Source organism: Cricetulus griseus, assembly GCF_003668045.3.
Source record: "Cricetulus griseus strain 17A/GY chromosome 1 unlocalized genomic scaffold, alternate assembly CriGri-PICRH-1.0 chr1_0, whole genome shotgun sequence".
Lineage (NCBI taxonomy): Eukaryota > Metazoa > Chordata > Mammalia > Rodentia > Cricetidae > Cricetulus > Cricetulus griseus.
The window spans coordinates 10,394,272-10,417,582 of NW_023276806.1; the positions used below are offsets into that span (position 1 = coordinate 10,394,272).

Below are 23,311 nucleotides of genomic sequence, written 5' to 3' on the forward strand. Positions count from 1 at the left end.
CACGCGCACACACACACACACACACACACACACACACACGAATGGATGCGGGCATGCACATACACACAAAACATGTGCACATATACATACAAAAATTAATCATTTGGCTCAACTTTTGTCAAATGTTACATTTAAAAAGTCAGCATTGAGGAAGCGTGCTTTGTCTGTGGAGCCTCACGACTTAGGCTGGTGCTGAAGGGACAGTTCCGTTGGAAGATGGGCTGTTACAGTAGCTTGAGTGACCAGTGACAACCAAGTGTCCAGGACAGACAGGAATAGGTTGTGTGGTCATAGAGCCTATCTCATATTTACTTAATTTGATTTGCTCTTAAGAGCCTTATGGTGCCAACTGTGTTTCAAATGTATCTGACTCGTCACTAACGAGCAACCAAAAAAGGACCCAAAATTGAAAGCAGTTTTTATTTTCTTTTCTTATTTTTTTTGTTTCCAATACATTCCAACCACAGTTCCCCTCCCCCATCTTCTCTTCCCCTCCCCCCAGCCCCTCCTTTCTGCTGCCACTTCTCTTTTCCCCTTCAGAAAAGATCAGGCCTCCTGGGATATCAGCCAAACATGGCCTAACAATTGACAAACAATAAGACTAGGCACAAACCCTCATATCCAGGCTGGGTGACAGGAGACAAGGGTCTTCCCTTGAGCAGGCAAAAGAGTCAGAGATACCCCTGTTGTCACTCTTATGATCCCACAAAAACACTGAGTTAAATATATATAATATTTTTTTTAAGACACTTGGTCCCTACACTATTTTCTCAGGGAAAAAAAATCACAACCTGAGTCTTATCAGAAAAGGGAGAAAGATTCTAATGTATCCAACAGTAGGTAAAATCATAAGATAGAGATTGTAATTGTGTGAAATGCATCTCTGGTAATTTAGAGTACAAGTTAGAGTGTTTCGGACTATAAAGCCCCCTTTAAGCTAGATGTGTGCCTTGTATAACATAGTCCACAATTTTGCTGATGAAAAACTTTATAGTCCGAAACATGCAAAGTTTAATCTAAATTACCTTTTACACATATTAAACAATTGCTATTGCCATCTTTGAGTGTAAAATCCTAATTTTATCTTGTCATTTTATTTCCCAGCCTGACAATTATTTCAATGCAAACTGCTCCTTCTGGAACTACTCAGAGAGAACCATGATGGGATATTGGTCTACCCAGGGCTGCAAGCTGGTTGACACTAATAAAACTCGTACAACGTGTGCATGCAGCCACCTAACCAATTTTGCTATTCTCATGGCCCACAGGGAAATCTCAGTAAGTATTTGCACTTCTAATTAGTCGCAGGCAAAGACCTCAGAGATTCAAAACAGCTTGTGTAATAGTCCATCTTTGGATGCTTATCGTAACTAAAAAGCAAACAAAGTAATGCAGGTTTTTAATTGTTTCTACCCTGTCCGAGTACACTTTACAAACTTGTGCTAAGTTCCTGCCCACCTTTGTCGGGAGGTCTTTTTCAGAGGCAAGCAAGGGGTTTACAGACAGAGCAGTGGAGGTGTGAGAGCTCAACAGGGGCTCCTGCGTGCAGGATGCTATTTCTACACTGAATTGTGGAATTTCTTTTCACAACGTTGCTTTGACGGTTGACACATTATATAGAGCTGCAGGCTTTGAAAAATCAGAAAAGCTACTGGGATATGGCTACATAATCCCTCCCCTTGTTACAGAGAGTGATAGTAGATACTCAGTCTATAGCATGGGGCCGGGGATGTGGTGCAATGGTTGAATGTTTGCCTACCCTGAGAAAGTCTCTGGTTTCATCTCTTGAACTGCTCATTCCAAGGAAAGTACAGTGCAAAAGTCTTGTGTCTTATCAGCCTTGTCTGTGTTATTTAGCTCTCACAGTGTAAGTATGTAGAAATCCAAAGAGCAAAGGCAAGCTTAAAAGTTGGGTTATGTATTAGATTCACAGTCATTAAAACAGCAATTATTTTCATCATAATTAGTCTTCATTTCATGTAAATAGTCTGTCTACATTTTCTTAAGGTAATTGTTTCAATAGTTATTTTTAAAGATGTGGACTCTTGCATCATTTTCTATAAAAATCTCCCTCGTCATTAAATCATTTTAAGTAGTGAATCCAGTAAGACAATCTTTAACTCTGTTACACAGCCAACATGTTTGTCTATGAGCCCTACCTGAGCACCTGAGCATTCTTCATCAGAGACTTGGGTGGACATTGCTTTCCTCCCGGTAATGTGGAACGCTGACGGTCTTCACACTTTCTGTTTCCCAGTATAAAGATGGCGTTCACGAACTGCTGCTTACTGTCATCACCTGGGTGGGCATTCTCGTCTCCCTCGTCTGCCTGGCCATCTGCATCTTCACCTTCTGTTTCTTCCGAGGGTTACAGAGCGACCGCAACACTATCCACAAGAACCTTTGTATCAACCTTTTTATTGCTGAATTTATTTTTCTAATAGGCATTGATAAGACAAAATACTCGGTAAGCCCCTGTTGAGTTGGTTGACCTCAGGTCTGCTCTCCGTGAGTGCGCGTGTGAAGCTGACGTTACTGTGTGGTCTTGTTGTTTGGTGGTCGTCGTGAAGGATCATTTGTGATAAATTATAAGACAGATTATTCAGTAATGTTGTTATGAATGTATTCATTTCATGTGTTAAAGTACAAGTGCATTTTTCTGGTGTGTTATACAATAGAAGACTGCAGGGAACCCTGCAATAAAAAGAGGGCACTTTCCAAATTCCTACTTTGCTTATGTAGGCATTCTGACCAACAGCCTTTCCTTCACACTTAAAGCAATTTATTCATCATCACAAGGCTCCAGTGGCAGACACAGGACATAATTCAATTAGACTGTTTGTCATTAAAGCAAACTTGTAAAATTGCACTATAGATACTCAGAAGGTGTCTGCATACAACTGTTCCGCAGACTTTCGAAGCAAACACCCAAAGGGGAAAATGGAGAGTATTAGAGTACTTTGTGGGGAGTTTGAGGAATGAATTAGAGATCTGTCTTCCTACTTGATACTTCATTTCACTGAAGTAGGAATGGCTTAGTGAGGACGTCTGTCACACTTGGTATGCTTTTCAAGCATTGTGCCCTTGATACGTTACTAGGCCTTTAACGTGTGTGTGTGTGTGTGTGTGTGTGTGTGTGTGTGTGTGTGTGTGTGTGTGTGTGTAAAACACTGATGATGAGGTATTTAAACACTACCGATTCTGCCATTGACTGCTTCATGGTTGAGCAGTGCAAGCTTGGCACCCACAGGTACCCTTTATCTCTCTCTTTTTTCCCTCCACAGATTGCGTGCCCTGTGTTTGCAGGGCTTTTGCACTTTTTCTTTCTGGCGGCTTTTTCTTGGATGTGCCTAGAAGGTGTACAGCTCTACTTGATGTTAGTTGAAGTTTTTGAGAGTGAATATTCAAGGAAGAAGTATTATTATGTCGCTGGGTACTTGTTCCCTGCCACAGTCGTTGGTGTTTCGGCTGCTATTGACTATAAGAGCTACGGGACACAAAAGGCGTAAGTAATTGCAAGTGACCTGAGTGTTTTTCAAGTGAATAATTTTTAAAGCCTGTTAGCTGTCAGTGAGGGTCCCTGACAGACTACAATCGCATCTGAAAGCTTTATTGGGGAGAGAATGGGCATGCCGTGCACAAATTACAATCAAGTCTTCTGTAATTTTCTGGGTTCAGAGGATTTGTTCTCTGGTGAGGCAGATCCTAAATTATGGACTTTTTTTTGTCACAAAAGATTGACCTGAAACAAATTGGAAAAGTAAATAACTTTTTGGCCTCAGAAAGATATTAAGTAAAAATTCCCCGGAACTTAATGCGGCTGACTGAAGCTAGTGTCTCCTCAGCTCGCTGTGCAGCTGCTCCGACTTCTGCACCGGTCCAGTGCCACACTGCAGCCCAGATGTTTTACTCTGACAGTATCTTACCAGGAACTTTGAGAGGATTCAAATAAGTCACTCTCTCTTGTTCATTAAAAAATACAGATATTTACAGAGAGTGCCAGAATGAAAACATAGCACTTCTCTAATGATTTCATTTGACTTCCAACTGTTTATTTTTTTCTCTGATAAAATTAATTAATGAAATTTATTTATAGTTAAGAAACCCATTACTTGATAGATGATGCAAAAAAACAAAACAAGAGAAATTCAATGAGGATTTCCGTATTAGATGACATATGAACCACTAGCTAAAATGTGTCTTAATGAGTATATGCGTCATATACTGTAATGCTGTAGAAGCTGTGTGCTTTTCTTTTTCCCTTAGTATTTGTCCATTCCTATTGGAGATATTTATGCTATACTGTTTGGCATAAACACCTTCTGAATGTTTTCTTTAAATTCTGTTAAGCAATCTAAGTCTGAGCAACGGGAAAGGCAAATTCGAAGATTACATATAGAACTTTAGAATGATGAAGCACTGTGGAGTATTGTTTGGGATAATTTCTGATGCAGTTGAAAGTCCTAGGGCTTCAGGACTGGGGTGGGACTTCCAGCTTTTCCTATGAAAACTCCTATCCAGTGCTGTGCTTGAAGTGAAACCTGCTGCAGGTTGAAGTAAATGAATTGCTTAACTTTGTTGGGTCAAAGCCAGCTCAGAATTGTTCTAACTCTTCTTGCCTACGATTAATGAATTTTCAGAGGCACATGGAGGGATGATTTCTTGGCTGAATTTCTGTGGTTTTGTTTCTCTGCTTAATGTACGGATCCAGGAAAGCTACTTAATGCATTTGCTCTCCTTCCCAAACAGTTGCTGGCTTCACGTTGATAACTATTTCATATGGAGTTTCATTGGGCCTGTTACCTTCATTATTCTGGTAAGCAGACTTTATTTTCACAGCCTTTTGAGCTGCTGCAGTAACAGTGGTACTCAAACAAAGATATGCCCCCTCACCGCTAATTATGCAGGCAGAGGTGTGTAAACATGTCTGTTAACAGGACAATATAATGCAGCATATTTAGACGGTTATCATTATTGAAAGTTGTACACTGCCTAATTAGCTATGCCTGAAAACCACCTCTCTGAAAAGTACCCTGTGCTATTCCTGACTCATTTGCTGAAACAGTGTAACAATAACAACTAATCATTAAATAAACAAATAAATAAATAGCATACAGAAAACCACTTATCTGCCATGGTAAAAATTGTTTGACTGTTTAGAAAGGCAAATGAATTTTTTTTTTATTTTTCTTTTCAGTCTTGTAATTAATTTGGTATTTTTAAGTGACTGCCCCTATCTTAAATTCCTTTAGATCATAAATCTTTATAAAGCTTGCATTCATAAGAAGGATATTGGATGAATTTTAAATTCACTAGAAATAAGGATTCCTTTTGAAGACATAATATACTTTACATAGATCAGTAAAGAATTATTTTTAAATGAATTTTATGTAGTAGCATTAAGGTACTTTTAAAACCTCTTATATTATCTGTATTTGTATTAGAAATGTAATATCAGGATTTTGTAATTTAAAACTTTTACCAAGTTATTGTACAATGCAGATAGAAATGAATATTAATAGCCTTTAGAAGCTTGAAAAATAACATAAACAAGTTTTACTGTCATCTTTGCAGAATTAATGTCCTCAAAAACCCTAGCCATTGCTATTTTAAATACTTCATTGCTATTTATTTTTTTATTTTTTCCCTAAAGAAAGTTTTCAGGGTGTTTTAATATTAACTAGTGTTTCATAAAACTCAGAACGAAAAGCTCACAGTTCAGTCAGTCAAGCCCTTGCTTTGCAGTAATGAAAGCTTGTAGCCATGAGAGAGGAAATCCAAGTGGGGCCAGGAGATGCTCTAACCCCAGGGGTGGGGAGGGAATAAGGTCCCTGCTACACCCAGGGAGGCAGACCAATCAGATTGCTATCCTTCAGCTCCCGTGTGCATCCCTTTCTCCACACATAAGGTGGTGTTGAGAAGGACACTTAACATCTATCTCAAATAACTGATTAAATAAAATTGTTGCTCAACAAAACTTAAAACACCTAAAAACAATGTGTGCATTTTAATTCTTACTACAGTTATGTCACAGAGCTACTTTAACAAAGCTAAAAGAAAACTTGAGATGAATGCCTGTATAAAACACTGAAATATTGTCAGGGTCCCTGAGATGGTGGTGTCTCATCAGGTGATCTTTTGCCCTAGGCGATGGCCCCACTTCTAACCCCTGAGTGTATATGACCACATCCTCAATGTATTCTAGAACAAAATGAATAATGGGTGCCGTGTAGAGTTACTGTGTTCTTAAAGATATGGCTTCTGTAGAGCCCCCTAAAACAAAAACATGTTTGAAGTTAAATACAAAGGCTGAATTAGGGATGTGTGGGCACAAGTCTGTCACCTGTTTACTCCTGTCAGCTGAGAATTTTATCTCTGAAGGTTAGCACTAACTCATACATTAAAAAAAACAACAATATTTTGTTTGAAAATCAAGTCAATGTGGACTCAGTAAAAAATGGGAAAAGGATATTTTGGTACCTCACTCATTTATAATGAGAGCCCACTGTTTATCAGTCTCTGCCCATCCTTTATTCTCTGCCTTCAAACTTAACTATACAGGACTCTGGGTCACATTGTTCCCAACCGAAAAACAAACGAGAAACCAGCAGGTAACAACTGCATACATAGCTCCTTGAGATTCCAAGATAAGTTTGCCTTCTAATCAGCACAGAGAAAATGCAAAGCAGGATCTTGAAATACAATATCTAACCTAAATTAAGAAATCAGGTTGTATAGCATCCATATGTTAAAAACACATTTGCCTAAGTAGGTACTGTAGTGATACAAGACATTTAAAACATAATTCTGATATGAATCTGAATAATATAAATTATATACTGTCCCTATAAGGAATATCCTTATAGCAAAAACATTTCTTGCTATTCCAAGAAAATATATTTTGCATTATGACTGAGTTGAAACCATTCTGACTTAATAGTATTAAATAGTTATACATTTGTAATATTCTATGAAGAAAAAGTAAGAGGCTGTGGGAGCTAAAACTTCCTACTTAATGCCTTTCTATAGAATGTCTTGCCTACAGGCACTGCAGTTATTATATCTATGAGAAAAGTACCAGTTAGTAATGAGCAGGGGAAACCATTAGTATGCCTGAAACGGTTTAATGAAGGCTTGGATCATGACACGTCAGGAGCTGTTCTTATCATTTGGACAGCTCCATCTGCATCATTAATAATTAATTCAGTTCAGCAAGAGTTCAGCCCACATGCTCACTTAGAAGTCTTCTTCAGAGAACACCTCTCTGGCTGCTCGTCCAGGGGAAATCAGTTTCTGCTTGACTAACGGCAAAGATCTGGAGACACAAGTGTGGTTTTAGACTTGCATTTGCCAGGTAGCAAAAGCTCCGGGGAGGACAAAAAGGGTCGGAACATGTGCAGCTCAGCCAGGTTATTGCAGTGCGCTGTTTCTGTTCCCCTGTCTTATCATATCCATGTCAGCCCTGCAAGCTGTGGAATGAATTTAAAGCTGCTAAGCCTAGACAGATGTGACTCAGTGAAGCGAGCTGATGACCAGAGAGCAAGCCTTGCTGTCTGTCCCTGAATCCTTTTCTTTTTAAAAACGCTTTGGTATGGTCATGCCTAGCAACATAGGTGCTTAACTCCGTGGTGCCAGTAGATTAGCAAAGGGATATCTAAATAATAACTTATGAAGTTATGGTTATTTATTTATTTGAAGAGTAGAATTTTGTTTGCCCCCTTCTAGTTCTGCTCCCAACTTTTACATGAAGTTCTATTAAGAAATAACAAAGTGTCTGTATGTTTAGACTTGTACACGCCCACAGGCACAGATAAGCCCACAGAACAGAGTTAAAAGTAGGAATAATTCCTGAACAAATCCCCCTCCAAGTAAGTTATCACCCTGTGCATTTAGGCTGCTGCGTTGGTATACATACCTAACACTGTTCTATTTAATAATCTAAATTTAGTGATTTATATTAGTAACTAAGGCTTGTCAAAGCTTTACATGTAATAAGTAGCCTGGTACTTTCCCTTACCCATTGATACATAATCTTCTGACATAACCCCTTATGTTTAAACTCATTAGTATTTAGTAGTATTTGTGTGGGGATGAGGGATGTTCTAATCAGGCAGGACAAGTGACAACCCGATGGGCTATCGTGGAAGTGTTCACCCCTTCCTGTCTCTCTGTCTGCCTTCCAGTGAGAATCGGGAATGTCTCATTGTTGTGACTTTCTTAGTTTTTCAAAACCTATAGAAGACACTAAAAATAAAATAGGGAAAGTAAAAAGTTAAAGTAAATGAAATCACTTACTTTGTTATTTAAAAACCGATGAAGCAGATACATAATAATGTGGCCTGGAAAGTCATTTATGTCTTGGGTCATAATAAAGTCATATTATTTCTTTCAAAATGCACAGAAAGAAACTAAAGTTGGTAGGCAGTCATTTATTTGAAAGTAGTCTGTTGTCATGAGGTTACTGTTCTGGACCATGGGTTTTATTGAAGCTGCTCCTACCTTCTTTTCTGTGTCTGGATTTGGGCCCACTGCACCATTTTAAAAGAGCAAGGAAGAAGTAGAAGAGAAAATGGAAGTGGAAGCATAAAAAATTCTAACCTACAAAATCATAATTTTTGGCATGTAGTGTATTACCTCCTGAAAAAAAATCGTAGTACCAACGTTTATTGTATGAAACTGAACTTTAGCTTTGAAGCATTTAAGCATTAGATAGTGAGAACTATAAAGCATCCCTTGTGCTTTAGTCAACATTCTGTTCCATTCCAGGAGGAAGTTCACTGTGTCTATTGATGGTAGCATATTTAATTGTTTAATATCTATATCACAAAGACTTCTTCCATTTCTCTGGTTCACTGAAAATAATATATATCAGTGAAATTTTAATATTTAGTAATCATGGACAAACTCTTAGATTGACAATTTTTTGCCATCTTGTGCCTTAAGAGTACCCTTGTAAGCCTCCTTTTATAATTACTTTGTTTAGAAATGACAGCATTTTGTCCTATTAAATATACCCTTGCTCCATTATTTCTGTGTTTTCAAGTAATTTTTCTTCAGAGGCTAAAGTGTTATGTATGAGTTAACTGAAAGTTTTATGACAGTATGTCATTAGCTATTGTTATCTTCTTGCATTTCTTTAAAGTGGAAAATTCAGACACTTGAAAAATAATTTGAATATAAAAGCCCATTGAACATTTTATTATTTTTTCATCATAATTTTTTGGGTATTTTCCATCATGACTTTTGCATTATATTTTTCATTTATAATTTATCAAGGGGTGTATTGTATATCTATCTACAAGGTGATTATCTTTTGAGTTTTCTTAAAACCTTTCTCAATCAAGATAGCCTCTCCTCAGTCAAAATGAGCCACTTCTTCTTTGCCCACCCAGCACTTCCTCATCAAGTCCCAGCCCCCTGGTTTGCATTCAGTTGTCCCTAAAGTTCTCACACAGCCGAACACTCAGGAGGACTCGTTCTGTTGGAATTCACCAATTTCGTGCAGTGTAAACAAGGGAAGAAAGGGTAAATGGCTTTTTACATTAGGTAGGAACTATGCAGAGAGTAAAAAAACGTTACCTTCTTAATAGTTTGAACTGTTCATGTGTTTTATTTAATTGGCTCCTCTCAGTTACTTCCATGTAGATCATGTGAACACCATTGCTCTGGTTTAGTTGGGAGCTGTCCAGAGGTAGGCTGTCAGCCAGGTCTCCTAAAACTCAGCAATTCTTCTCCTGCACATTGATGCAAATGTGCACCTCAGAATTCTTTTCAGGGTCTGTATAAGGTGCCTTTCAGGCCTTGGACTACATTTAGCTAAAGAAACTAATTTAGGTTTTTTTAATTAATTTAATCATTACCACATGATACTGGCTTAATGAGCTTGCAATTCCATGTCAAATGATCTGTTAGATCGATCATAATAGCCAGGGTGTTTTCCACACAGACTGAACCCATCACTGTGTACATAAATGAAAATTGACTCGCTGTATACAGTGTCCATATGCTGTGGGTACTGAACTCGGTGAACTCATTAACTAAATTTGCAAAATGTATTTTATTCGTTGTTCATAGCGATCTCATTCTTTCTTTATTCATTAAAACAGCTAAATATTATTTTCCTGGTGATCACGCTGTGCAAAATGGTGAAACACTCAAACACTTTGAAACCAGATTCTAGCAGGTTGGAAAACATTAAGTAAGTATTTTGTATTTGAACTGTTATACTTGACAAGCTCAGTAAAAGATACTCTCCACAGGGAACACAGGCGACTTTGCCTTCTGGCAGCTATAGACGGGAATCTGAGTGAAATTTTACTGATCGAGGTTGAATTTCCATTACCATGTTTCGGGCATTGGTCAAGAAGTAGATAATTTCTGACTTGATCTAGAGTGGAGAAATTGTTTCTGTGGTTTCATGGAAATCTCAGAGCACTGTAGCGATTTCATTTGAATTTAAAATGCAGTTCCAAATGATGGTCCTGTTTGCATGGCTGATATGATTATATTAAGTTTGTTTTGTTAAATGACTTTTTGATTTAAGGATTCTGAGCAGTTTCTCCTCCTAATCCTGTTTTCCTAAGAGAATTTACTCTATTACTATTGTTATCTTGAAGATTATCTGTTGTTTTCATGCTAATTAAACAAGTGTTTACTTTATCTCAATGTTGAATAAAATCTGCAATATTCTATTAGTGAAAATGCTATCTAATTAACCCAAAAATTGATAGCTGTTGATTCATTAAATCAGCTATGGAAGCATTTTCAGAGCTATTTTTAAGATGTGAGTCTTAATGTAGAATAAGGAGGTATTAGAGTTGAATATGCTAGGATTGTGAAAATACTATTTGTAGTGTTAAGATGGCAGATTACTGTAAGAGTGTTGTTGTTTGTGAGTAGATGTTTTAAGTAGGTTAGTACCGTCTTCATTGCATGTTGCATGGTAAGAGAGAGAGAGCTAATCGTTAGCGTCTCTCTCTTTTCTCCCCTTTCCTTCTGTCTTCTCACCTACACCAGTAATTACCGTGTTTGTGATGGCTACTATAATACGGACTTACCTGGGTAAGGTAGAACCCTACATTAACAAACTTACAGCATGATTTATGTTTTTTGGAAATCCGTCAGTATCATGAATTGCTCTTAATTTTTATAGTTATTTTGGAGTATCTAATTTGCTGTAGTACCCTTAAACTATAATATGCCTTTATTTTTTTATATTGCTTGCCTCTGCATTTTGACTTTCTTAATTTTGACTAATTTATAAAATATATAGATGATTTCTTATTACTTTCTATTTTAATTCTGTCTAATAATTTTTGTTTCTCTTTTCTGCTTATAATGCTTTCTAGCTATGAAGATAATAAGCCATTTATCAAGTAAGATCATTAGTTAGACATGGAATGCAATGACTCTAAACCCTTCTCATTCCGCCCTGTTTTCTGCGGTTCTTTTCTCCTTAAGCTTTTCATGATGAAATCTCTGCCAGAATATTTTATTTTGAAGTTGTTCTCGTGTTTTGTTTTGTTTTGTTTTGTTTCTTTAACTCATTTCAGCTAGGTTTCTTCATACTTCCACTGTAATAACGTAGGCTCGCCTCAGTCTAGTTTATTAGAATCTCAAGTTTAGGCTCTCCGTGATTATCTGCCATTTAACCTTTCTGTGTGTGTCACATTATCTAATGTCGTGAGTACACCACAGGAATAGAAATAGAGGAGTAAACTCATTAAGGACTCCTTAATTTCTTTCACTAAAATTCACACGAAAGACAAAGCCACGGGGGATATTTTTACACCTTGCATTTGACTATAGTTTTGATGCCTGTTCATTCTGGAGCGAGAAAAGGCCATACCCGCTGTTGCTGTACCCACTGGAGGCTGCAGTACTAAATGCTGTTCTTTCTTAATCGGTGGAAGGTTAAAGCCAAAATGCTGTTGAATTTGAGTGAACATAGAGCAAGTCAACCTCTACTACTGAGTCGTTACAAAATGAGATAAATGTTGCTCTCCTCACTGAACCTGTTAAAAACAAAATCCACTTTATTTTTTCAGGTCTTGGGTGCTTGGTGCATTTGCCCTTCTGTGTCTCCTGGGCCTAACCTGGTCCTTTGGGTTGCTCTTTGTTAATGAGGAGACTGTTGTGATGGCCTATCTCTTCACCACCTTTAATACTTTCCAGGGAGTTTTCATTTTCATCTTCCACTGCGCTCTTCAAAAGAAAGTAAGTGGAGGGACCCCTGGGGAAAGCCTTCCCTCACTGGGCCTTTGACTTGACAGTGGGTCTGGGGAAGATTTCTCCTGACAGCTGCCTTGTTTCTAAATAGTGTCATATTGTAATGATCTTTAGTACCTACCTACAAATGTAAGCACCCATGCAGAGTGGCATAGCATCAGTCAGTCACCTTCTGCATCTCAATTTGGGACAATAGCAAACTCAATGCTTATGTCAAGATCCCCTTCTTTGGTGTAAGGGTTTGTAAAATATCTGTGCATAGTTACAAGCTTAATAAAAAAAAAATACAAGGTTAAATTCAGTCTTAGCTCACTGATAGGAACACACTGGTACAAAATGAAAATGAATCCAAGGACAAATAACATTAATTTTTAAAGCTCCAGACATGCAAAAAGATTAATATTAATGTTGCCTTGTGAGCGATTTTGAAAGATCTAAAACAACTATCATTTAGTGTTTCACCTCTGATTATTTTGTCCTCATTTCATGTATGTGGAATGGAGTCAGCAAAAATAATTTCGAAAATGAAAGTTGAGGGTAAAAACCTTGAATCTGTGGCCAGAACCAAGGAAACCACTTAGCTGCCATTTAAGTTTAGAATTTACGTGCCTTTCACAAGGAATCGCCTCTCCCTGCCTGCATGTCTAATGTAGTCTTTGATTCTGTTATTACTAGTTGGTCACTGAATTGAATGGAGAAAGAGAATTGTGAAAGTGAAAACTATTAAGTTTTCAGCTCTGACAAGATGATAGTGTTGTTACTTCCATTGGTTTCGAATAAGCTGTAATTTTGAGATAATGACAGGAGGCATGAAATGCTGGCAGATAATGTTCAGTCACAGCAATATAGGCATTAGGCAAAACCAACACCAGAGGGGGTTATTTGGATAAAATACCATTTTGATTGCCATTGTCTTGGTTATACAGCTTTTCAGAGCTTCTAAAAACGGCTACACGTGTAGACTTTTTCCTAAGGTGTCTTGTGTTTTAATAACCGTGCACTATGACATTTTAAACATTGTACAGGGGTAGCCTGGGGAACCACTGCCGTTTCTATGCGTGCTCTATGTATGTGAGCATCCTGCATAAAGCATATGGTCACATATTGATCACTCCTCAGAGGTCATGTCCCCCAGCGTTGACATAAAGCTTTGCCTTAGCAGCAGACTCTTAAGAGACCGCTTCTTCATGTAGCCATGTGTATTCCTTGACCATGAAGCTCTCTGTATTCTTACATTGACAACTACACTTTAAAAGCATCACACATCCTCCCCTTCTGAATATGTTCTACTCAGTCTTCCATGTCTCTTAGTGTGAGTTACCATGATAGACTGTTAAGAATCTTAACATAAAATGGTTAAGTTGAAGAAATACAATAGAAGCTTCATTTATGATGCTTGAATGAGCCACAGTCGGGCCCAGGAAAAGCGTTGAAAGCTCAGTGCTGGTCATGTGTCTTCTAATATGTGTCACTTAATAAAACAGAAAAGATGACAATGCAAGCATGCTGAGGCTTAGAAGTTTTCTTGTGACATTAATTATCCAATTTTGGGAAGAGTGTCAGTCGGGCCTTTGCAGGCAGCTAACAGAAAAAGGAGATAGGAATGGTTTCAAGTATTGCATAATCTGGAAAAGAATTATTTTCTTTGGTCTGCAGTTTTTTTCTTGTCTATTCTAATTTCAAAGTCTAGCTTTAATCTACAAAAGCCATGTTTATATACCAGTGTAGCTCTATGCTACCCAGCCATCCCTTCTCATACCCCTCCCCCCACCACCACTTCTGTATCACTCACTGTTCATGAGGAGCCTTATTTCAGCTGCTTGGATTTCACATTTTAAAGGTTAAATTAGGATTTCTTTTAGGCTAGTATTTTTGTGGGTACTCATACCTCAGCTTCAGATAACAAAGGGAATTACACGAGTAACTCACTAATGCAAAAGAAACTGCACAAATGATTCTGCTTTGTGTTAATGGAGTAAAGCAGCACCTCAGACTCCACAGATACCAGAAGAGGCATGGCAGCAAACTGGAAAAACTATTCCCTCCTAAGTATGCAAATGTATGCAAGTACTTCTTCCTGGGTTTGTTCTCATGCCAAAGGTGCCTTGTGTGTCCCACCCAGAGGTTTATGTATTGACTACCTCACGAAGGCTAAGCTTATAAAACATCAGAGATGGATTTCCAAATTGGCTATGCACAGCCAAGCGTCAAAGATGCTAATTATTTTTGTCCAATTATTTTGCCAAGGCACAGTTACTAAGTATTTATCCAAGAAGAAACCTTTACTACTTCACTTCGTCTTAATAACTCGAATTTGCATAATAGTAGTAAATCTACTACCAGCCAGTCTGTGGACAGAGGTTACTCTAGTGACTTGCATTGAACTTGAGTCAAGTTCAACCTATTTTCTCCATAGAAGCTTAATTTTTCTCAGTTGTCTTCACTGTTTATTTAACTATCGAGGACAGGAGAAACCAATGTGCATACACTAATCTCCTGGTCTTGGATTTATTCGATCCAGGTACGAAAAGAATATGGCAAGTGCTTCAGACACTGGTACTGCTGTGGCGGCCTCCCGACTGAGAGCCCCCACAGCTCTGTGAAGGCGTCAACCACCCGAACCAGTGCTCGCTACTCCTCTGGCACACAGGTAACAAAAAGCTTGACAGCATCTTTAATTAACCTTATTTATAGAAAGCCTGCAGAGACATGCTCTGTTTAGATGCACTAATTGTTTCCTCATTGTAGTGATCAGGTATTAAGTACTCACTTTTTACTTTAGATTTTGATTTGTTTCCTCTGAAATGTGTACTCAACATATTGTGTAGATGCCAAACATCCTCTTTGAGGGTGCGCTTTAAAGTTTGTCATAATTCATATTTTCAGGTCATCTAGAATAGTGCTTTTAGGAGACACTCAACACATTCATTGAATAAGTCTTTGTCTCTACTTTAAACAAGGCAATAACAACATGTGAGAGTGGAAGATTAACGTTAGGTGTGGTGATCTGTGCCTGTAATCCAGGCCCCAGGAAGATGGAAGCAGAAGCTTCATGACCATCCCAGGCTACAGAGCAAGTTGAGGGCAGACTGGGCTACATGACACTTGACTCACAAACAAACAAACCCGAACCAAGTGTGTAAGATTAAGTAGCTCTTGATAGCAACAAAGCAGTATTGGTGTCCCCATCTTTGGACCAACAGAACACATTCTTAAAAAGCCCAGACAACAGCCCCATACTAATGATTTAGGACAGAGCAATGTGTTGCTGAGGTAAGCCTGGGAAAGTGGACGTAATGTGCTTTTCTTGCTGTTTCATGTCAATAGAGTCGTATCAGAAGGATGTGGAATGACACCGTGAGGAAACAGTCTGAATCTTCTTTTATCTCAGGTGACATCAATAGCACTTCTACCCTTAACCAAGGTCAGTTATTAGGGGAATTGAGTGTACAGCGTACAGTTTGTGCTTTGTGTGAGCCTAGACTAACTGTAGAGAAGACGCTGGACTTACCTGTCGTGGGTTTAATTCATCAGTTATTAAGCTTTGGGGGTCAACTTTTAACATCATTCATCAAAGTATGTATAGATTTATATTATTTCCATATTGTAATGGAAGGAAATACAGTTTAAGCTCCACAATAACAGAACATGGATGGAAAAACTAATTGTTGAAAACATACCTTGTTAGAGTTGGAAAGGTTTCTCTCCCTAGTTTACACCTGTCCTTTATAAGACATCTATGAAAGCTATCTTCCTAAGACTTGGCTAGAATTAGAGTAACTATGGTTTGTGGAAAACGGTGCGAATTTCACATTGAAATTTGCATGATTTTCATAAAGTTCCCTTATTTTATATTTTAGGGTAAATATTAAGTAGTAAGACATTTGTAGTAAATTAAAATGAATGGAAGCGTATAAACCAGCCAGCTTCCCCCATAGAGTTCCATGTGTTGAGTAGAGCCAACTTAAATTTGTTAGATAAATCATTTTACTTCCTAAACCATAGAGGTCAGCAATGAAGGAGCTTAGCAAGATTAAGGCATAAACATGAAGCCACCGGTACTTCCTAGTAAAAGCTTAGTCTATTTCAGTCAAGGATGAAAAATTTGCGTTATTGTACCAGTCTATGGAAAGAGACTCTTTCAGTTTTGATTTAGTGGTTTATGATCCATACAACTGTCATGACATAGTTCAGCTGTGAAATAAATGAAAAGGGTGTCTGTATGACATCCACACAAGCCTGAATCTTACCCTCATTAATGATGTGAAACACGTTTGTGATTTAGCCGTTAGAGCCAGCAAAGTCCCCGTTTCACCATTGCCCCCATTGTTACCCTCATTCTGTTGACATGGTTGTCACATAGTAAAGTTACTCCAAGACTCACTTCTAAAACCTGGCAAGTGAGATCACAGGGCCAACATTCTTATCCTGGTCTAGTTATTCATTTACACCCCACCCCACTCCCAGCATGTATGCTTTCCCCTTTAATAAGTGCGGCTTTTTACAGTTTGTGATCTTTCTTACATGTCTGTGGAAGCTGCTTTCCCCCCTGCTTGTGTGGAAGTCAGTATTAACACAGATGTTTTCAGGAGGGACGGTCCCACACCTGTAAGTCTGCAAGGTTCAGAGTCCCTCTGCTGGGCCTTGGTGATTAGGGTTTTAATATTAAGCAGTAGCATCCGGAAGCATAATGTTGATGCCATGCATTTAATTGCCATTTTTGTTTAACAGTGATCTTGTATAAATTAGTAAATGTCATTCTCAGCAGGTGTTTACTTGGGGGACTTAGAAAGCACCTGCGAATTGAACTTCCCTATCCCGTTTCTCCTTCAAATCAGTAGTTCAGGTAGAGTCAGGAAAACTGCAGCTGCCTTTCCATTGCCAGCCTGCCCACTGCCCCGATGAGTTAACTAAACTACTGCAACTGTAACCCTGAAACAAGCGCACTGATGGACTCTTTTCTGTTTCTTTGCTTTAGGAATGACTGGCAATTACCTACTAACAAACCCTCTTCTTCGACCCCACGGCACTAACAACCCCTATAACACATTGCTCGCTGAAACAGTTGTATGTAATGCCCCTTCAGCTCCTGTGTTTAACTCACCAGGTGTGCTTATACTTACAAATAAAAACTATCTTTCTTTGCTGCTAAACAGAGCTCTGATCCTATTTCTAAAATAACTCGTTGCTATATATTTATTATTCTTACATCTTTAGTTTCTCAGATTAAAAAAGAAGGTATTGCCAGTGGCAGGCTTCTAAAACTGCACTATATTATAGTAAGAGTTCAGGAGTGATAGGCTTGCAGTGATTATCCATGTTTTTGACACAGGTGGCATAAATCTTAATATATTATTACAGGACTGACATCACATGGTCCGAGAGCCCATCTTCAAGATTTATATCATTTAGAGGTATCCTATCTATATAATATATTGTTCAGTTGATTCTAAACCTTGGTGACAAATTCTGCTTCTGGAGTGAACTAGTTAAAGATAATTTGGATGTCCAGGTGTAGAGAACTGCATCCAGCATTCTCAATAGAATCGAACTATAGTATAGTGCAGCTTTACATAGTTTTCCTTCTCGGAAGGAACTTTGGGGATGCGGGGGCTATTAAGTCAGTCTGTGCCCATGGCTTTTAATTGAGGGAGGGGGAGGATTTCACTCACCTGTCCTGTTTACTATATTTACTAGCTTATTAAAAAAAATTCAATAGTATTTTTTAAGCTTTTGGTAAATTTAACGTATGGCTAAAACTAGCATATAATACCTGTGAATAACAATTTCAATTAAATTAAACGCAGAACTTTGTTCCAGTTTGTCTGTTGTTTTTGTTCCTCTTGCGATTCCTTTTTAACGTAACTGCAGCTTCTCTTTTCATTCTCTTGTTCTCTTACTTTCCTTATGCTCTCCTCTAGCAACCTACAGAGAGACAAGTATGGGAGTCAAACTTAACTTTGCCTATCAAATGTAAATTTTTTCAGCATGATTTTTAACGGGCACAATTAAAACATACCTAGCAGTCATGAAGTAGACTCAGCGGGCAAGTGGTTCACAATTTGCAACTAAAATGTTACCAAATTCCAACAGTGCATCTCTGTATACTGGCTTTCATTAGTCCTAGAGGTCTGTAGCAAATGCTGTCCACACTGAAGTCTGTGCAATGCCGAAATAATTTTCTCTCGAAAGCCTGAAGTACTGTCAGCCAAAATGCTTAATAATTGACTTATCATTTCTGCATTCCCACAGTAATCTTGCTACAGGCTATGCAAAAAGTCTTCAAGTGAATTACCTGAACATGGGCAGAAAAAGATGCCTCTTCAAAACCAGAGAGGTCTTAAATCTGCAGTATATCATAGAAAACACCTTTTGAATTATACCCAGCATATATTATTTTATACTTAGGAAGCAATGATGAAAAGGAAAGAAACTGAAAAGATTGAATCTCATTTCAGAGGAAAATGCTAGCATCTTCGCCATGTGACAGCTTAAAAGGGTCCAGTGTTTCCTAACGATATTCTTAAGCAAGAAAGTGGCCCATATACACTAATTTGAGGGACCCTAATCAAGTAAACAACAACAACAACAACAACAACAACAAAAAAAACCTTATAGATAACAATCACTACTTCATTTTTCTTAGCACACGGAGCGTGATACAAATGGAATTGACAGTTTTTTCTAATGTAGAAATTATTTCGGGCTTGATAAGAGAATGGGTAGCAGACATCAGCCCTCCTCCCGATACGCTCACGTGGGCTGACCTTCCCACCAGCCGTCCGTTGTCGGTCATGAAGTTTGTGCCATGCAGAGACATTTTGGCTTTTTGAAGAACAGTGGTTTTCTAAGATATCTGCAGCTTTAAGAGTGGAGTGAGCCACCAAGGGCGCCTCCTCCTCTCCTGAACTTCACCAAGCCTTGCATACAATGCTCAGCCTCACAGTGGCCAGTTTCATTGCAGTAACATCCTGTCACTCTTCTGTTGATTTCTTTTTTAATTTTCTTCTCAGACCTCGCTGTAGACTGGTGATTTTTTTTTTTCCACTTTAGGATTTTGAGGTTGAAGAACCTAATTTCCCATCGTGTAGTCCATTTAATTTTCTCTGACTTTTTTTTTTTCCATTTGCTTGACGATCACTGTGATGTCCTAGTTTACATGTTTATGTGTCTGTTGGAAATACAGTTCTGATTCAAATACAGCATGTTCCCATTATTTTCTTTCCTCCTGAACTCTTTCTTCATATCACAAGCAGATTTATCCAATCTTTCATTCTTTTAGAAATTAAAAAATATGTATTAGCTGAGATTGACACCTCTCATTCCATAGTTAATATCTATCCTTGATTTAATTTCTGTGACCCATACTTAAGAAAACTCTAACATTTCTGCACTTGACCTCCATACCCATGATGTCTCTGGGCCAGTCTCGTACAGTAGTCTCCACTGGTTCATTTGGTACTGTCACTGTGACTGATGCAGTGTGCAGGGCTGCAGGCCAACGCTGACCTTCAGAAGCCTAAGGCCATTGCCGTTAGACATATTAAGTAGCAAACACAACTCAAAATAACAAGAAGTACTCAATGAAAAGTCGAGGCTGCTTTGCTGGGAATCTAATTTGTTGAACCCTTGCTCTGACTAAGTTGCTGAGAAGCTTAGAAATTCTTCATCATGTTACAATAAATCATTTTACTTTCTTTTATATATCAGCTACTCTTAGGCCAGATAGCCTGAGCAGACAGACATAATGTGAGTTGTCCAAAGTGAGTCATTCCACCTGCTGTCTGTTGTGTTGTCGGATGGTGCTTGTGGACCCTGGTCCTGTCAGTGTGAGAGATGCCTGACTCTGTTCATCATGAAATCTTCGTATCTGTCCATTTTTTTTCATTCCTTTTTTGTTGTTGTTGTTATTTTGTTTTGTTTAATTTCATCTCCAGAAAAAAGGAAATGTTAGAATGTTGTTTAAAAGTTGCTTGCCAGTTATGTGGGCTTTTGTTGTACATTGCCTTTTTGGTTTCTGTATGTGACTTATTCCTTTTTAATTTAGTGTTGTTTAGGACAAATTCTGTTGATTTTATTTTATGAGCCATGGTCTTGTATTTTAAAATGTAAACGTCACTAATGAATTGCTTTGCATTACCTATGCAAGGGCATGGAGTGAAGTCTTGTTCGCAAACGTGTCAAAATTGGACCAAAACCCGATTGATGAACTTGATAAAGTAACATCCTGTATGCCATTTTCCCTCCCTGGAAAACAGTATTATTTTTCGGACACTTCTTCCTGTTATCTAAGGGTTGCAACTGTTTACCGTTGGGAATGCGGGAAAGCCCGGCACTTTTCAAGTGTTAGGTTGCAAATTCAACTTTGTCCTGAACGACATTAAAAACATGTTGTATATGAGAACTGCAGTTTCTTCGGGAAGGCGTAGATGCAGCTCTGGTAACCGCACACTTTTCTGTTGCAGGACATTCACTAAACAATGCCAGGGACGCGAGTGCCATGGATACTCTACCGCTAAATGGTAACTTCAACAACAGCTACTCGCTGCGCAAGGGGGACTACCACGACGGGGTGCAGGTCGTGGACTGCGGACTAAGTCTGAATGACACCGCGTTTGAGAAAATGATCATTTCAGAGTTAGTGCATAACAACCTCCGGGGTGGCACCAAAGCCCACAACCTGGAGCTCAAGCTCCCGGTTAAACCCGTGATCGGCGGCAGCAGCAGTGAAGATGACGCGATTGTGGCTGACGCCTCATCTTTGATGCATGGAGACAACCCAGCGCTGGAGTTCCGCCACAAAGAACTGGAGGCGCCGCTCATCCCTCAGCGGACTCACTCGCTTCTGTACCAACCCCAGAAAAAAGGGAAGCCGGAGGCAACCGACAGCTACGTCTCCCAGCTGACGGCCGAGGCCGACGACCACCTCCAGTCCCCCAACAGAGACTCTCTGTACACGAGCATGCCCAACCTAAGAGACTCTCCCTACCCGGAGAGCAGCCCCGACATGGCAGAGGACCTGTCTCCCTCCAGGAGGAGTGAGAACGAGGACATTTACTACAAAAGCATGCCCAATCTTGGAGCTGGCCGCCAGCTCCAGATGTGCTACCAGATCAGCAGAGGCAATAGTGATGGTTACATCATCCCCATTAACAAAGAAGGGTGCATCCCTGAGGGGGACGTCAGGGAAGGACAGATGCAGCTGGTGACGAGCCTTTAATAGTCCAGTTACTCCTAGGGCCACACGCAAGTATTAATCGGTCCAGAGCGCTGCCAGTGGCCCCTGCAGCTCCCTCCAACTCTGCCTCAAGAGTCGGCTCTCATGACCCGTGGTTCTCCACTGTAGGAAAGCAAACCAGACTGAACCTCGTAGTTCTGTGAATTTTTATAAAGCATACGAAAACTTTGTACATACACAGAGTATACTAAATTGAATTATTTGTTACAAAGAAAAAGAGATGCCAACCAGGTATTTTACGTTTCTGCTGCTGTGTAGAGAGATTGTGAAACAAACGAGAGACCCTTCCCGGCCATGTCACTTGCGGCAGCGGTTGGTGAACTAAGTCTGTAAATAGGGCCGCACCGTTTTTTGGTTTTTTGTTTTTTTTTGTTTGTTTGTTTTGTAGGCCTGCATTGTATTATATACAAGACGTAGGCTTTAAGATCCTGTGGGACAAACTGACTGTATCTTTCTTTTCCTGACAAGACTTGGAAAAGCAGGAGAGAGATTCTGCACCCGTTTGCACTTCCCTGCAAACCTTTTACATTAAGGCAACAATGGAAAACATGTTTAACCAGTAGCAATCAAGCCACAGGCCTTATTTCATGTTTCCTCAACTGTACAATGAACTATTCTCATGAAAAAAAAATGGCTAAAGAAATTATATTTTGTTCTATTGCTAGGGTACAATAAATACATTTGTGTCCAACTAAGATATAATTGTCATTAAAATAATTTTAAAAAGAGTTTGGAGAAAATCTTGTTGACGAGCTCTTGGTTGCACAGATAGGAAATGTGTTTTCTGACTCCCGCCATGGTAAGTTCGCCCCGGTTTTGCTTCTTTTCAGCCGTAGACAGTGTTCTGCTTTGACCAGTTAGTCCTTTTCTTACATTTAAATTTCTTACTGCCAAAAGAGCGTGTGTTATGGGGAGAAACCTCTTTAAGTCAGTCCTGCCATGCCTTGCACAAACGTGGGGAAATCTGCAGGTCTTGGGTCATCCCTCTGTTTATTCTGGAACGGAGGGCAAAGGGGGCACTGGGCACTTCTCACAACCTTTCTAGTGAACAAAAGGTGCCTATTCTTTTTTAAAAAATAAAAAATAAAATAAAACAGAAGTATTACTCTTCCATACTCCTTCTGCCTATATTTAGTAATTAATTTATTTTATGGTAAAGTTCTAATGACATGTACAATGTTTCAGCCGAGCTCTGCTCTTCTTTCCAGCCCTTTGTGTAAACCTGTTAATAATGAGCCCATCACTAATATCCAGTGTAAAGTTTAACACGGTTTGACAGTAAATAAATGTGAATTTTTTTCAAGTAGTAACGTGCACTTTTATGTATGTTAAGCAGTACACTTGACCAAGGCCGCCCTTTACAATCCATCTCACCTTCCCCTTAGGGATCTCAGACTGGGACCCACAGCTATGTGAACGAATGCAAGCAAGTTTGCCTGCTTCTCATTTGCAATGAAAACAGTGGGTTCATGTTATAATTCTCTCTCATACAGACACAAAATCTGCAAAATGAGTTGCAGTGGGAACCAAAATTCTATGAAATAGATGAAGAATTATAACTCTACCACTAAATTTGGGCAGAAAAATACAACTGACTTTTTTTTCCCCCTTCCATGGATTTCTCAGGGCTGTGTAAAGGAGAGGGAGGGGATGGAGCGTGTATGCCCAGTTTACAGACAGGAAGACCAGACACTCTGAGTGGCAGGTCTGGTAGGAAGGATAGTTCTTACTCCGAGTGCAAAAACTCTTACAGTTGGTGCCCTACCATTAGATCTTTCTGATTTGTGCCATGTCATCTACCATACTCTGCCCAAGCTTAGAGGTCCCTCATGCCACTCAGTCAGG

The 23,311-nt window shown here is 39.1% G+C and overlaps 1 protein-coding gene across 12 annotated transcripts in view; it reads left to right on the forward strand.

Annotated features, from left to right (window-relative positions):
- Adgrl2 (adhesion G protein-coupled receptor L2) overlaps positions 1-22,772 on the forward strand; it is a 173,034-nt gene extending 150,262 nt beyond the window's left edge. For 7 of the 12 annotated variants that reach the window (XM_035451260.1, XM_035451258.1, XM_027395947.2 and 4 more), the window contains 9 exons: positions 1,105-1,278; positions 2,258-2,467; positions 3,285-3,505; positions 4,750-4,816; positions 10,107-10,198; positions 12,048-12,216; positions 14,750-14,878; positions 15,556-15,652; positions 20,694-22,194. In XM_035451260.1, the coding sequence (XP_035307151.1) occupies positions 1,105-1,278; positions 2,258-2,467; positions 3,285-3,505; positions 4,750-4,816; positions 10,107-10,198; positions 12,048-12,216; positions 14,750-14,878; positions 15,556-15,652; positions 20,694-21,448 (1,914 nt within the window). In that variant the 3' untranslated portion in view covers positions 21,449-22,194. Of the gene's footprint in view, positions 1-1,104; positions 1,279-2,257; positions 2,468-3,284; positions 3,506-4,749; positions 4,817-10,106; positions 10,199-12,047; positions 12,217-14,749; positions 14,879-15,555; positions 15,653-17,206; positions 17,336-17,589; positions 17,643-20,693 lie in introns of all 12 variants that reach the window. The other 5 variants (XM_027395954.2, XM_027395956.2, XM_027395941.2 and 2 more) reach the window with 4 other exon arrangements.
- Positions 22,773-23,311: the final 539 nt, after the last annotated feature.